Genomic DNA, 14,537 nt, shown 5'->3' with positions numbered 1-14,537 from the left:
GCCATTCCCCGATAGCACAGTATTTTATTGAATTCAATAATTTCAAAATTTTTATAAAGGTTCACATTTTTATTTTTTTTTTTTAAGAGATGACAACAAAATTCAAACATAAATTTGCAAAAAATAAAAAATACAACCTAATTATAAAAAATAAATAAGTGCACATATGAAATCACAATGACAAGAAAAAGAAACGATTATTTGTAAAAAAAAATTATTATTTTAAAATAATCAATTATTTTCGTAAACTACTCATAACAGATGAGCAGGAATATTTGTAATGTGATACATATAAATTAGAGAAAAATCATGTCCACATAACAGGTCTATCTGCTTTATCTTTCTTGAAAGAAGATCTCTTCATCTGCTTCATCACAATAATCTTTGCTGTAGCTCCAGTATCACCAATCCCAATCTAAACATAAAAACAGAATAAATAGCATTATAAAACCAATTTTTGTAAATAGTCGAAATGTCAAAACAAAGTTTGTTGCACACCCCAAATTGACATGGAACAGGAATATTTGTAAAGTAAACAGGCTGTCTCTTTCCGTCGACAAAGAAAAGAAGTGTCTTTTTCTTTGTATCAACTTCCATTCCCATCTGATTCACTGAACTCCACGGAACATTTCCTCTGTAAGAGTCTACTGGTGCTTGAATATAACCTTCTGTGTAGTATGCAACAGACGAGGAATCGCCAAAGCAGGAATCTACTCCTAATGACCAAGGATAGCTGCAAAGGCCAATAAGCGGAGTCCATCCCATCCCGATGGCTCCTTTGATCTGAAATTCCACATGCCATATGCCTTTCTTCATTGCTTTGTCCACCAGCGCCATGCATCCCAAAGTCCCTGGCCATGTTGCCAAGTTCTTTTTAATTACAACATATGAACTATGCCCAGGGGCAAATCCACAGGCTGGTTCTAAAGTTCAGATTAAATGTAATGAAAAGTCAAAACAACAATTGTACATGTCAAATACAATTTTTCTTGATATAGGTCATACTTTTCATGGGCTTCATTTTTTTAACTTTTCCTGATTTTTTCGTTTTTGAATCTGAACTTGAATCATCAGAAGAAGATGAACCGCTCGAACTATCATCATCGGAATCCGAACTGGAGCTTGAGCTTGAATCTTTTTCTTCATCTGAATCCGAATCAGATTCCGAATCCGAATCCGAATCTGAATCTGAATCGGAGTTTTCGTTTTCTGATTTGTCTGATTTATAGCTTTTCTTTTCCTTTTTAGCTTTTGACTTTTTCGTTTGTTCTGAATCAACTGCTGTATTTGATTCATTTTCTCCATTCTCGTTCAATTTTCGTGACTTTTCTTGAAGAAGTTTGAAAAATTCATTTAAATCTCTTTTTGGATTTTCTTTTGGTTCTTCAAATTTTTGTTGCTTCAAGCAATCTGGCAGCTCGGACTCCGTTTCAAAAGGCATGCTTTCTGAAAATAAGAAAGCATTCGATAAAATTTCAGAAAAAATAAAACCAGCAACATACTAACATCATCCGTTAGCATCGACAAAAGAGGAGTTGAAGATGCTGAAGTCATTTCAAAATCTTTGTGCAGCATATCGATAAATTTGTCTTTAGATTTGTCTGTGAGCAAAAGTCTTAAAGTTCGCCCTGTCTGAGATAAAATAAAAATCATTTTAGCCCTTATTCCAGGTGAAGATGGAAGATCTTTTAATCCGAGCGCCAATAGCAAATTTTCGGTTGATAATGTTTGGCTCGACATTTAACTTTATTTAATAAATGCTTTGAAACTAATGAGTGCCAAATTTTCACAGTTATTGGATCTTTTCCACAACATTTTTATTTATTAGCGGAGAATTTGTTTTTTTGAAACTTGTATTTTTCTCAAACAAATTCTGATTATTCTCCATTGAGACATTTTATTTATGTATTCGCACAACATTTAAAAATTCCATATCAAACAATTAATACAGTTTCATCTTTAATATTCCTTCTCCAACTGTAATCTATTTTAAAAAAAATATATTTTCAACAAAACAAGATATCACAAAAGCAAATTAATAGCAATCCAAAATGAAGAAACAATACTAATGTGAGACAGAAGGCATCAGATGCCATTCGTCAGATGATATTTGCGACAAAGAAAAACCAGGAGATGAAGCAAAAAGATGAGGAGATACGTTTGTTGCTGCTGTTGTTGTTGAAGATGACTGAGAAGATTGAGAGCAAGTGGCAGATTTGGTTGAACTGGACTTGTTTGGATGGAGTGGAGGAAGGCGGGTGTGCATCAGAGAAGGAGAAGATGAACGCGAAGCAGATGAGCCAACAGCAGGTGATTGAGAACGGCGAAGAAAGACAGTTGGAGTTGGAGTGGAGGAATAAGAAGGACGAAGTGAAGAAGAAGAAGAAGAAGATGTTGAAGATGATGATGATGAAATGGTAGAAGGCGATGAAGTGAATGGGCGAGCAGAGGTAGAAGCGCTTTTGAGGGGCAGCTGAGTTGAAGTGGAAAGAGGAGGCAGATGAGTCACAGAATGGCGTTGTGTGTTTGTGGAGAGCTGTCCTTGCGAAGTGAAAGGACGAGAATTGACAGATGAATTGACAGGCGAATGGAAGGAAGATGAAGGAGAGAGGAAAGACGGGGAAGAAGAGCGGAAGAGAGCAGAGGAAGGGGAAGAAGAGGAAGAAGAGGAAGAAGACGATGAAGGAATGGAAGGTGATTGCTTTGTGGATGGATGAGATGATGGAATGTTGAGCGACTTGCTGACGCAAATTGAATTGTCAAGTGGATGAGAAGATGAAATGAAAGAAGAAGAAGATGATGATGATGAAGAGGTTTGTTGTGTGGGATGGGGTGAAATGGAAGTTGAATCAGATGAAACACATTCATTTCGAGAAGAGGAAGAAGAAGAAGAAGAAGAAGTTGATGATGATGATGATGATGATGATGATGATGATGATGGTGAAAAAGATGCAAAAGGAGAAACAGAACGAGTGGGGGTCAAAGGAAGAGCAGAAGATGGCTGCGAAACAGAATGTGTATGAATCGAAGGAAGAAGAAGGAAGTCATCAAGCATATCAAAACTTCTGTCTTCTTTCTCCTTCAAAAATCCTTTTGCATTCACAGAAGAAGGAGAAGAAAAAGGAAATGAAGCAGAAGCAGAAGAAGAGGAAGAGAAGGAAGATGGCATGAATTCTGAAATGTTAATTGTCGAATCTAAAATGGGTACTGTAGAATTATCTCGTGTCTGATTGGATGAAATGTCAGAAGAAGAAGAAGAAGAAGAGGAGGAGGAGGAGGAGGAAGATGATGATGAAATGGTTCCATTTGGTTGAAGTGATTTGTCTGGCTGTTGTGGTGTTGTTGTGCGAATGGCACCTGAAAAGCACAACTGATTGCTTTGTGAAGCGTCTGAAAAGGAAGAAGAAGAAGAAGAAGAGGAAGAGGAAGAGAATGATGATGATGATGAATGAGGAGGAGGCGTGAATGAATATGAAGATCTAACCATAGAATTGTTTTCTCTCCCGTTCATTCCATTCAAAAAGCTCCTCGTAATCAACCTCATTGTCCTGCTTTGCGTTTCTGCTGTTTCTGTTTGTGAGCGCTTTCCGATGCAAAAGTCATCCAGCGACGAATCAACAGAAGTTCCAGCAGCCAAACTGCTTTTGTTGCCTTTTCCTCCTTCCTTTTCTGTGTTTGTGATGTTTTGTTTGTTCTTCTGCTGTTTTTTACTTCTTTGCAGATGCGCATTCAAATCTCTCTTCAGCCTTTCTCTCACTCTCTTCTCTTCGAGTCGTGGGTTGCCTTCATCGAATCTGTCACGCTTCGTTCTTTCTCTCTCTCTCCTTCTCTCTCTGTCTCTTCTCCCATCTTCATCATTTTCTCCCTCTTCTCCTTCTTCTCCTTCTTCTGTTGCATCTCCTTTTGTTTTCGCTCCTTCCTTCGTCAGAAACGATATCCTCATCAATGGAAGATCACTTGCATCTGATGATCCTTTCATCCTGCCTACACCATCACCCACAGTTCGATTTACCAACACAGAAGAAGGAAAAGAAGAGAAAGAAGGAAAAGAAGTAAAATCCTTCCCTTTCCCTTTCCCTTTCTCTTTCCCTTTCTCTTCTCCCTTCTTCCCCAGCTTCGAACTGACAATTGCGTCGAGCAGCCTTCCCTTGTCGCTTTCATTCGCCCAGAATGCCAACTGATTCATCGCATGTGCCAAAGACTCCTGCAGTTCTTTTATCCCCTTTTCTGTCTCTCCTCCCCGTGCTATCCGTCTGTTTGTGCGCAGAATGATGCTGTTGAGCACCTCCCTCTCATTCACAATGCCCTCACAGCTTTCCCTCTCTTCATCAGCTGCTTCGTCTGAAGTGGTTTTCTCTTCTTGTTTCTCTGCTGTTCTTTTTGGGTGTGTTTTGGAATTGTCTTTGGCGTTGAGTATTTCTGACAGAATTGCTGCGAAGGAGGAAGAAGGAGGAAGTTGTGGAGATAGCAATGTTGGAGGGATGTTATCGGAAGAGGATGAAGAGGAAGATGTTGAAGAAGAAGAAGAAGATGATGATGATGGAGATGTTGGAGAAAGAATAACAGGAAAATTGGAGGGAAAATATTGTTGAGAAGATGAAGATTGTTTTGGAGAAGTTACATCCAATGGAAGGCTGGGTGATGAACGTGATGAAACAGCAGAAATAGGAGAAGACGAAGAAGGCGAAAGAGGTGCAAAACGAGGAGGAGATTGAGAAGTGCTGCGAATTTGTGAGTTGTTTGGCATTCTCTCTTGACTTGTGTTGCTGATATCAGATGCAAAAGGAGAAGAAGAGGAAGAAGAAGAAGAAGGTGAAAGAGGAGAAAGAGGAGAAGCCAATTGAGCATTTGAAGAAGGATCCGCTGTTTCTTCATTCCCTTCATTCATTTCCTTCATCTCATTCCTTTCATTCACATTGTTTCCCTCTGCCATTGCTTGTTCTCTCGCAAACAGAGCAAATTTCGGGTTGTCGAGCAGCCTCCTCTCCAGCACTCGCGTAATATGGTTAGAATTTAAGTGCATCTGCCTCGTCAGCCACGTGCAGTCCTTCTGAATTCTCCCTCGTTCCTCGTCCATTTCTCTGTAGAGCTCTCTAAACAGCCTGCTGATCTCATACACAGGAACCAACGCCTGCTTCTTCTGCTGCAGCTGAGGCTGTGCTTTGAGGAGGGATGAGAGGCTGTCGTGAAGAGAAGAGAGAGAGAGAAGGACGACTGCTTGCATCACTTTGAGGGCTTTGTCTATGTCTCCATTGGCGCTGAGTGTCTGCCGCATGGAAGGAAGCACTTCTTTCTGGCGGAGAGAGAAGAAGGCATCGATGAAGGGGGTGAGGAAGTGCTGGGGAGAGAAGGAGGAGACAGGAGGACAGGAAGAAGAGGAAGAAGAGGAGGATGAAGAATTGTTATGAAGAAGAGGCTGATGATAATGTTGTTGTTGTTGTTGTTGTTGTTGTTGTTGAGTGTTGTATGAATGCTGTGGAGCGGATGGGAATGCTGGATTGATGTCTATCTGTTGTATTTGCATTCTGCCTTCGGATTCTCCTCTTTTCTCTTCTCCTTCAATTTCGCCTTGTTCTTTCACATTTGCTGTCATTTTTCCTTTCCCATTTGCAACAGCAGCAGAAGAAGACGAACGAGACAACGTTTTTGTTCCTCTTTCATTTTCTGCTGAAAAGCCATTCTTATCCATTTGAGTATTTATTTGTGTGCCTAATTTGGAAGATGAGAACATCCTCGTTCCAATCGTCTTTTCCTGCTCGCTGCTGCTGCCTTGTTCTGATTCTCCTTTGGCAAGATTATTGGTTGAATGTTTTGCACTTCCTAAATTGAATCCCTGCTGTTCATTTTGAGTGTTTTCTGCATTTTCCTCATTTTCATTGAAATTTGACTGTCCATCAGAAGATATGTTGTTCCATCCATTTGGCGATGTAATGTTATCTGCCAAATCAGAAGAAGAAGAAGAAGAAGAATTCAATTGAGAATAACTCAATGTTCGTTGTTGAACATTCCCATTCTCTTGTTCTTGTTCAGTTTGTTTGCCATCTGAGTCTTTCTTTCTCGTTTCGTCTTCTTCTTTTCCTTTTGAAGTCGAATGCCTTCTAAACTCTCTCTCTTCTTCTTCTTCATTTCTTCCACCTCTTTCTCCTATTCCTATTCCTTTTCCTTCTTTCTCTTTCTCTTCTCTTTCATCTCCTTCACCATCCAAATGATTCTCTCCTTCTTTCTCATAAATGTGCTGCTTTTCATCAAAAACATATCCTCTTTCTCTCAAAAGTCGATCAAGCTTCCTTTTTTTTATGTTATTTTCTCTTTTTTCTTTCGACTCTTTCTGTTTAACTTCATCGTCTTCTTTGCTTTCTTCTTCATCCTTCTCTTCCTTCTCTTCTCTTTCTTCATCTCTTTTCATCTCTTTTCTCTCGAATTCTTCTCCTCCTCTTCCTTCTCCCTCTTTTCCTTCCTCTTCATCCTCATAATCTGACTGATGTGTCGAATAAAATGAAATCGAATGCGAAAGAAGCGATTCTCCACTCAAATCGCTTCTGTTTGTGCTGCTTTCTCCGTCTTCGCTGTGCAAATGACGTTTTTCTGATGATTTTGAGAAGAACGAGTCAGAAAAGGAATCAGATGAAGAGTCCGATGAGGAATAAGGGAAGTCAGAGAAAGAAGAAGAGGAGGAGGAGGAGGAGGAGGAAGAGGGCGAAAGATCGCTGGGAGAAAGAGGAGAAGATGGAAATGGGGCAGAATTGTCAGAAGAAGAAGAGGAAGATGATGAGGAAGAAGAAGATGATGATGAAATGATAGATAATGTGTCTTTTCCTATTCTTCTTCTCCGCCTCTTCTCATCATCTTCTTCTTCTCCCTCTTCTTCTCCATTTTCGCTTCTCTTCCTTCTCTTCCTTTTCCTCCTCTCATTCTCTTTCATTTCTTTCTCTGATTTTCTGTGTGGTGTCATTCGTCTTTGTTTATTCATTCTTTCTGTTTGCTCTTTTTTTTTGTTCTCTTCCTCTTCTTCTTCTCCCCTTTTTGTTCTTTGATTTTTTGAATGTTTCCTTTTCCTTCTTTCTCTTTCTCTCTTCCCATCCAATCCTTCATATTCTCCTTCTTCTTTCTCATCTCCATTTGATTCAGCACTTTCACTGATAATTGATCCTTCTCTTTCTCTTTCTCTCTCTTTCTCTTTGTGTTTTCTCTTTTTCATTCTTCTGATTTCATCTGCTGTTGCTGCTCTGTTAAACTCTCTTTCCTTAACAACACCAAATCCCAAATCAGATTCAGAACTAGAATTTTCTTCTCCTTCTCTTCCTTCTCCTTCTCCTTCATCTTCTCCTTCCTCCTTCATTCTCTTTCTTCTCTTTCTTCTTTCCTTTTCATCCTTTTCATCCTTCCCTTCCTTCCCTTCCCTTCTTCCCTTCTTTCTCCTCCCCATTTTCATTCCTCCTGTTGTCACTGCTCTTCCGCTGTTGTATGCAGCTTCAATCTGCCTCTCCCTCTCTTTCGGTGACAAACCCTTCAAATCAACAACATTTCCATCTTCATCCACAACTTCAATTGTTCTCTTCAGCTTTTCATATGACCGCTCATCAAAATCTGAATCATCCCTTTCAGCAGAAGCAGAAACACCTGCAAAAGAACGAGGAATTGGCCTGTCACGAGATCTGATTCCTTCTTCATTCCCTTCATCATCCTCATCTTCTCCTCCTTCTCCTTCTCCTTTCTTTGTGCTTCTTCTGCTTCTGCTCCTTCGTTCCTTCCGTTCTCGTTCCCATTCGTCGATTCTGTTCTTCCTCTCTCTCTTCTCTTCAGCCAGCGCACTTGCTTTCATCAGCATCTTCAGCAGGTCCGCTCTCCTCCTCATCAAAATATCCACATTTACTTCATTCGTTCCAAACACAAAATTTCCTTCCTCGTCTTTTTCCTGCTCTTCTGCAAAGATCTCATTCACAACTGAATCAGCTGAAAATGGAGGCTGCGAGAAAAGCAACTCGTCTTCTTCAAACTGATCATTGGCATTGCCTTTGGTGCTTCCGTTTTCTGTTATGTCGTCTTCATCTCCTTTTGTATTTAAATGAGAATCCAATAACATATTTAGAAAAATATTCACAAGTTAATAAATTGCAATCAAATATAAAAAATTAAAACGAAAGCAATAATATGATTGAAATATGTTTATCTCTCATAACTACATATTTGCATAAACAAATTCATTCTTCCATACTCTCACTCATATTCTCTCTTCATCAATGAGAAAATAGCACAAACCTTTCTGCATCAACAGTGGTGAATGCACACTCAGCGACTTGGCTGATCTTGCTGATCTCTCTCTGCTTCTCCATTCTGCTCGTGACGACGAGGCAAAAGGCGATCTGGGTGTTCTTTCGCTTCCACTCGCCTCGTCTCTCTTGTTTGTTGTCTGCACAGCCACACTCACTCTCTCATCAAACCTGAGAATTTCATCCAGCTCTGCCAGCGACAGCGACGAAGAGACAAAAAGTGGATCGTCCAGAAGGAGAGAAGAGGCTGAAGAAGAAGAGGAAGCAGAGGAGCTGGCTGAGGCAAGTATCATTCGGATCTGCTCATCTCCGCCAAACGACTGCATCTGCCGCAGAAGCAGCTGAATTTCGCCTCTTTTCTCCTTCAGCCGCACTGCCATCCGCTTCATCCTCCCTTCAATCTGCGCCTTCTCATACAGCACCCGCTCTGCTTCTGTCCCTCTCTCTCTCTCTTTCTTCTTCTTCGCATTCTTCTCCTTCCTTTCAGCGTCTTTGTCTCCCTCTCCTCTGCCATGTGTGCCTATCACCAGGCGGTTCAAGTGCTCTTCATAAATCAGCTGAAGCTCTTTTCGCTCTCTTTCTTTCTCGTTTATCTTCGTCTGCAGCTCAATCAGCGTCTCTTCCAAGGCTTGTGTGTTCTTCTGCATCAGAAGCAGTTTCTGTCGCTGCTGAAGAAAAAATAAATCGCGTTTGGAAGGTTTTTTGTCTTTCTCGTTTGTTTCATCTTCCTCTTCCTCTTCATCTTCTGCTTCTGCTTCTTCTTTTGTTTCACTCTGAAGAAGTCTTTTTCCCATCGTCTTTCTTGTGTTTTTCTTGTTTTTGAAAGCTCTTTCTTTTTCTTCAGCTTCGCCTTCTTCGTTTGCTTTGTTGGCTTCTTCTTCTATTTCTGACTGGCGAAGTTGGATCACTCGCTCAATATTCTGAAGTTCTGAAAGAAATAAAAAAGAATAAATTATGAAACATGTTCAAAATGCATACACAAATTAGAATAAATTAGGGAGGAAAATAGTATTATTTTAAAGTGAAAATTAAAATAAAAATCCAAAAACAATAAGATTATTTTTTAGATACGATTGAAAAGAAATTGTTTTGTGGGTTTGATTGTTTCGTTCAAAAATCATTAAAAAATCGTTTAAATTTCGAACTTTTTTGAAAATATTTCTTTCTCTTTCATTCTTTCTTTCTCTTTCTATTCTAATCTATTGTTAATTTTGTTTCTCTTTTAAAATCCATTTCCAGCATACCACTTGCTTGTTTCTGCACCTCAGTCCATTTCTCCCATATGCAACTGATTTCCTCGCTCAGCTGCTTAATCCAAGCTTCAATGCTGTCGAGCTGCTCTTTCTTTTCCTCTGCTTCAATTTCGCGAACACGAATGGGATATTCCTCACCAGCTCCCTCTTCTTTGTCGTCATCAACGCTTTCATTTTTTCTATCATTCGCTTTTGCTTCAGCTTTTGAGCTTTCTTCTTCATCAATTTTTTCCTTTTCAATGGAAGCATCACCTTTTCCATCTTCCATATTATTTTCAGGTAATTCATTTAAGCTATTTTTCTCTTCTCTTTTTCTATCTTTGCTTCTTTCTCTATCTTCCATCGCATTGAGTGGAGTGAGCGACAACAAAGGCGTTGCATCTGAAGTCGGAGTATTCACAGAATGTGATAAAGATACTGGAACCTGTATAATCGGATGTTTATGCACTTGTTCTTTCAAGCCGTCCTCTTTTTGACTTTCCTCGTTTTTTTGAAATGAAACAGGGTTTGAAGAAGATTCCTTCAAATTAATGTCGCTTGCTGATTCAAATTCGTTCATAGATCCGTTAGCATTTTTTGCATCTTTCAAAACAGCAAAGCTGTTATCAAAAGGAAAAGAAGAAATATCCGTCAAAGTAGGAATTGGTTGCTTTGACACGCTGTGGTCACTCAGCCATTCATTCAATTCACTCAACATTTCTGATCTCTCTTCAAATCGTAAATTTCCAATAAGAGTCGAAATGCTCAAACGAAGTTGAGATAAAAACAAGTCGTCTCCTCCTTTGAGATCATTGGCATCGCTTTTAGCAAGATTAAATTCTGGAAGAGCATAAACTCTTATTTTTGAAGTTTCTTCATTTCCTTCGATTTCCATAAGTTGTCGAAGATCTTTAGACAACAGCGCTTCTGCTTTTTCAATGCACTTCTGTGCTCTTGTCTTTGATTCCGCAGCCTGTTGCTTTTTTTGAGCAATTTCAGCTTGCGTTAGAAATTTTGGATTCACTTTTTTATTTCAGATAAATAATATTAATACATTTTATAAAATGACCCACAAAGAAAAAACCTCTGAGATATCCTGGAATTATTTTCGGTGTTGGATTCTTTCTTGAAAAGATTTGAGCATCCATTTTCCCATCATACACATGTTGACGTCTTTTTGTTGCATTTTTAATGGAACTGCAATTTCAACGCACATTTCATAACAAAATAGCAAAAAATTAAAAAAAAAATTACTAAAATCTTTCAGGATAATGATTGCAAACTAATTTTCAGATTCTTTTTGTTTTGAATTTTTTGCTCGAAGAGCCCTTTCTCTTAAAGACGTGACAAAATCAGATGCTTCATCTGACATTCTTCAAATAAAAATATAATGAATATTTTGTTTTTATTAAATTGCAAAAAAGAAAAAAAACTCAACATTTTTATCCCAAAAGAAAATATTTCATTGAAAAGATTTTTTGGATAACACAACATTTTGTTAAAAATTAATGATAAATCAATCACACGTATGAATGAAACTTATTATTTTGTATTGAGATGGTTTTTTCTTTTATTCTTTCGTTCTTTCTTTCTTTCTTTCTTTTTTGCAAAAAAATATCAAATATAGATATCGCATAAGATACCGGACATCGCACAAAATACCGGACAAGATCTAATTCACAACAACTGTTAGAGGAATAATTCTGACAATTTTCCTCAAAATACATCTCATCAGGACAAACTCATTTGATAAACGAAACTTAATGAATAGCTACATTTGTGCTCAGAATAAAATATTTTTAAAATCTCGGAAAAATAGGATTTTGAGTTTCTCCGAGATTTCGATATATATTTTTTCTGAGCTCAAGCGAAGCTATTTGAAAAGTCTCGTTTATCAATTGAGTTTGAATCATTGAGATGAATTTTGAGGAAAATAGTAAGAATTTTTCTTCTTACAGTTGTTGTGAATTCGATCTTGTCCGGTATTTTGTGCGATATCTGTTATCGTTTTGTTGAATTTTCAAAATTTTCAAAAAGTTTCATATGGAAATTTATTTTTGAAAAGTCGCTATAGATCAAAAATTGGCATGTTCCAAGTATGTGGACCATCGATAAAAAATATTTCTTATATCGTAACCGAAAGAATATGTTATATAAATGAATAATAAATTAGTTTAATTTGTCGAAAATGCATTGTTTGAAACTTTCCATTTTTCATTTGATCTATCCCATAATTATTTTTTTAAACTTTCGTGTTTTTATTTAATATTTTTAATGAAGGCTTGGAGCTTTATCATCTCATAACAAGTAATTTTATAGTTTTATTTTTTATTATTTGCTTTTATCTTTTTGATATATTTTCACATCATCATTTTTGACAGTTATTATTCAAAACAAATTAAATCTTTGTGTTTTATTTATTTTTGTTTGTTTCTTTTTCAAAAATTTGGATCTGAATTACGTTGAATGAAAGCATACTTTTATTAACTGATGTTCAACAATATTTGAACAACTGGTAAATTTTTCAAACTGAATTTAATCAAGAACTTTTATGGAAGAAATCCAGAGAATTGTTAAGAGCAAGCATCTGTTCCTGTGTGAGTTTTGATATAAGTATGGCTTGCACTTGATTATGAATTTGGTGATTGTGTGGCATATCCCGACACGACAAATAAAGATAGCTCTTTGAAGCTGATACAAAGCAACTCCACAGCAGCACCTGAGCATGCTTCAAAGAATGAATTTCCTGCTTCTGGCTCTTACAAAGACAAAGCAAAAGAAGACTGTTCAGATTGCTTTGCTCCAAATGCTTCTGCTGATGGCTGCTGCCTCGATGCCTGCAAGCGGATGGCTGAGAACGAAACATTGCTCAAACACAAACAATGACTCTCAACACAAATAACGGTGTTTTCCAACTGCGCAGACTCTTCTAAGGTTATGAAACAATCACTGAGCGTCAGATTTCCACTCCTCACGCTAAAGACAGAGTGATGAGGTGAAGCAAACCCCGGTCCAAATGCGATGTTTATCTTCAAAAACTGGCTTTCCAGCCAAGAGGATATAACATAATTCGATTTTTCATCTGATTTTGTTATTTCCGAGTCAAATATAACCGCAGTCTGTGTGTTTCCAACAGCCTGAACTGTCACAGAATGAATGATTGTTTCAACTGAAACAATAACTTTTCCCATTACAAACACTTTTTGAGATGATCCTTCGTTGAGATGCCGCACAGCCTCGCTCAGCGTCTCACACGGGTCTTCACTTCGCCCACAGTCCTTCTCGTTCTTCCCTTTCTCCCCTGAAACAAATATCCGCTCTGACTTGTAGAACACAATAAATGGCACCAAATCAATTGGCTCCTCGTTTTCTTTGTCCATCCCGAAGATGGCATTTTCTCTGTCAAAGGCTAACTCGCTGAAGTCCATCGCAAACAGCGCCTCGTTGATCTGCTCAGCAATCGATCGGCAGACAATGAAAAGATCCTTCGTAACTTCAGCTCTGTTTAAAGAAAACCTGACTTGGCGAAAAGAAATTGGCAGACCTTTCACAATACTTGAAGAAGTAACATTTGAATTGTCTGGATTGTCCAAGCAATTCAATGCAATTGCTCCTCCTTTTCCCTCAGTCGTTGAACATGCGCACCCTTCAAAAGTTGATATATTAACTTGCATACATCCCTCATTTGCCCAGCTGTCAGCCAACCCACCCTCCTTCTCCTTCATCCACACACGAAACGCCCCTCCCAGCTGAGACTCGCTGTTGCAGTCGCTGAATATCGAGTTATCCATCTCCAGCGCATCAGACAGCGCGCTTTCATGAGAAATGATCGATGCATTCACATTTGATCTGCGGATGAGATGCCACTGAAGATTCTCCAGTCTGATTTCGATCGCTTCTTTGCTCGCTTTCGTTTCTTTGCCATTCCCTGATTAGACTGATTCCTCATCCCCCTTCTCTTCTGCATCCCCCACAGAAATAAACGATCCATCTGCAAAATTCAGAACATCAACAGAAAACGCGTTTACCACAAAATGTGCAGCGGGTGCTGAAAGTCGGATGGCCAATGTCGCAAAGGATAGCTCGGCCATTTTGGACTCTTCAATCGAAAGTTTCCCCGACGAAACATGGAAAAGCACAAAAGCAACACCTTCTTCTGCTGTCTGCATCGCAAATGAGCATTCGTTAAGCGTGGCTGTTCCTGTCTCAGTGAAAAGAAGCTCCTTTTGCGATGTTTCGAATGACGAAGGCAGGCAGAAGTTGATGGAGGTGAAGGTGAGCACAAGCTTGTTTGTGAGCACAGCCTCAGAAGGCTCAGAAAGAGATTGAATAACCTTTCCCACGTTGATTGTGCATTCATCTGAGGAAGGCTCATCAGAAGAGGAAGAAGAAGAATAGCCAGGAGAAGAAGGAACAGCTGGGCTTATTGAGCTATTTGAAAGTTCCCACTCGTCTGAAATGGTAGCACTTGTGTTGATTTTGATTTCTCTGAACTGAATTCCTTCTTTGAAATGCCTCATCCCTTCCCAAAACGACAGACAAGGCTCCATTTCTGATCCGCACCCGTGGATGTCTCTTCCACTCGACGACACAACAACAGAAGTGTCTGTGTGCTCAAACAGCAGCTTGTCCAAAGATATGCCTTCTGTAAAGTTCACTTCATCTGCCCCAAAGAAAGCTGTTGTGTTTTTCCATTCAGTCCAATCAAACATCAACCTTCCAATGACAACAGAGGCATTCAAATCGGAGCTCAATATGAACATGTTTCTGCCAACAAATGCTTTATTCTCAGAAAACACCAAATCAGACAAATAAAATCCATCGATCGAATTGCATCAGCTCAGATACAAAATCCATTCTCTTCCTTTAAAAGTTGAACGAACACAAACAACTCAGAATTCACTCCCTTCCTCAGATCATTCGCCACAATGAACATGTCTCTTCCCTGGTGTGCCTTATTTCCTCAAACACTCATCTCCGTAAATGTGTATGTGTCGTTGTTGTTTGTCGTGCATGTCAAATAGATTCCTCCCCC

At 38.9% G+C, this 14,537-nt stretch overlaps 4 protein-coding genes across 4 annotated transcripts; all 4 read right to left on the bottom strand.

Moving 5' to 3' along the window:
• Positions 1–50: 50 nt before the first annotated feature.
• Positions 51–1,740, bottom strand: MONOS_83 (uncharacterized protein; the record flags this gene model as incomplete). Its single annotated transcript, XM_067878698.1, has 4 exons — positions 51–415; positions 499–923; positions 1,006–1,446; positions 1,503–1,740. The coding sequence occupies 4 exons, from the start codon at positions 1,738–1,740 to the stop codon at positions 308–310; spliced, it is 1,212 nt and encodes a 403-aa protein (XP_067719590.1). The 3' UTR covers positions 51–307.
• A 202-nt stretch (positions 1,741–1,942) lies between these two features.
• On the bottom strand, positions 1,943–10,906 carry MONOS_84 (uncharacterized protein). The gene is made up of 5 exons (XM_067878804.1): positions 10,786–10,906; positions 10,587–10,699; positions 9,515–10,525; positions 8,260–9,198; positions 1,943–8,052 (listed from the first exon to the last, which is right to left on the bottom strand). The coding sequence occupies exons 1-5, from the start codon at positions 10,872–10,874 to the stop codon at positions 2,066–2,068; spliced, it is 8,139 nt and encodes a 2,712-aa protein (XP_067719589.1). The 5' UTR covers positions 10,875–10,906; the 3' UTR covers positions 1,943–2,065.
• A 1,355-nt stretch (positions 10,907–12,261) lies between these two features.
• MONOS_85 (uncharacterized protein) lies at positions 12,262–13,293 on the bottom strand (the record flags this gene model as incomplete). The annotated part of the gene is made up of 1 exon (XM_067878915.1): positions 12,262–13,293. One exon carries the CDS (start codon positions 13,291–13,293, stop codon positions 12,262–12,264), a length of 1,032 nt encoding a protein of 343 aa, XP_067719588.1.
• Positions 13,294–13,434: 141 nt separating this feature from the next.
• On the bottom strand, positions 13,435–14,265 carry MONOS_86 (uncharacterized protein; the record flags this gene model as incomplete). Its single annotated transcript, XM_067879024.1, has 1 exon — positions 13,435–14,265. One exon carries the CDS (start codon positions 14,263–14,265, stop codon positions 13,435–13,437), a length of 831 nt encoding a protein of 276 aa, XP_067719587.1.
• Between the last annotated feature and the right edge of the window lie 272 nt (positions 14,266–14,537).

Source organism: Monocercomonoides exilis (genome assembly GCF_001643675.1).
Source record: "Monocercomonoides exilis strain PA203 chromosome Unknown scaffold61-464226, whole genome shotgun sequence".
Classification (NCBI taxonomy): domain Eukaryota; phylum Preaxostyla; order Oxymonadida; family Polymastigidae; genus Monocercomonoides; species Monocercomonoides exilis.
The sequence above is the reverse complement of the archived record's forward strand: the minus strand, read 5'-3'. Positions and strand labels throughout refer to the sequence as shown.

What these genes read in the sequence shown, in the direction of transcription:
- MONOS_84 (XM_067878804.1), bottom strand. Translation starts at nt 10,874, where the DNA reads ATGTCAGATGAAGCATCTGATTTTGTCACGTCTTTAAGAGAAAGGGCT. An exon ending in CAAAAAGAATCTGAAAATTA is followed by an intron (nt 10,700 to 10,785) that starts GTTTGCAATCAT and finishes TTGAAATTGCAG; the next exon opens with TTCCATTAAAAATGCAACAA. An exon ending in ACCACTGTTGATGCAGAAAG is followed by an intron (nt 8,053 to 8,259) that starts GTTTGTGCTATT and finishes TAAATACAAAAG; the next exon opens with GAGATGAAGACGACATAACA.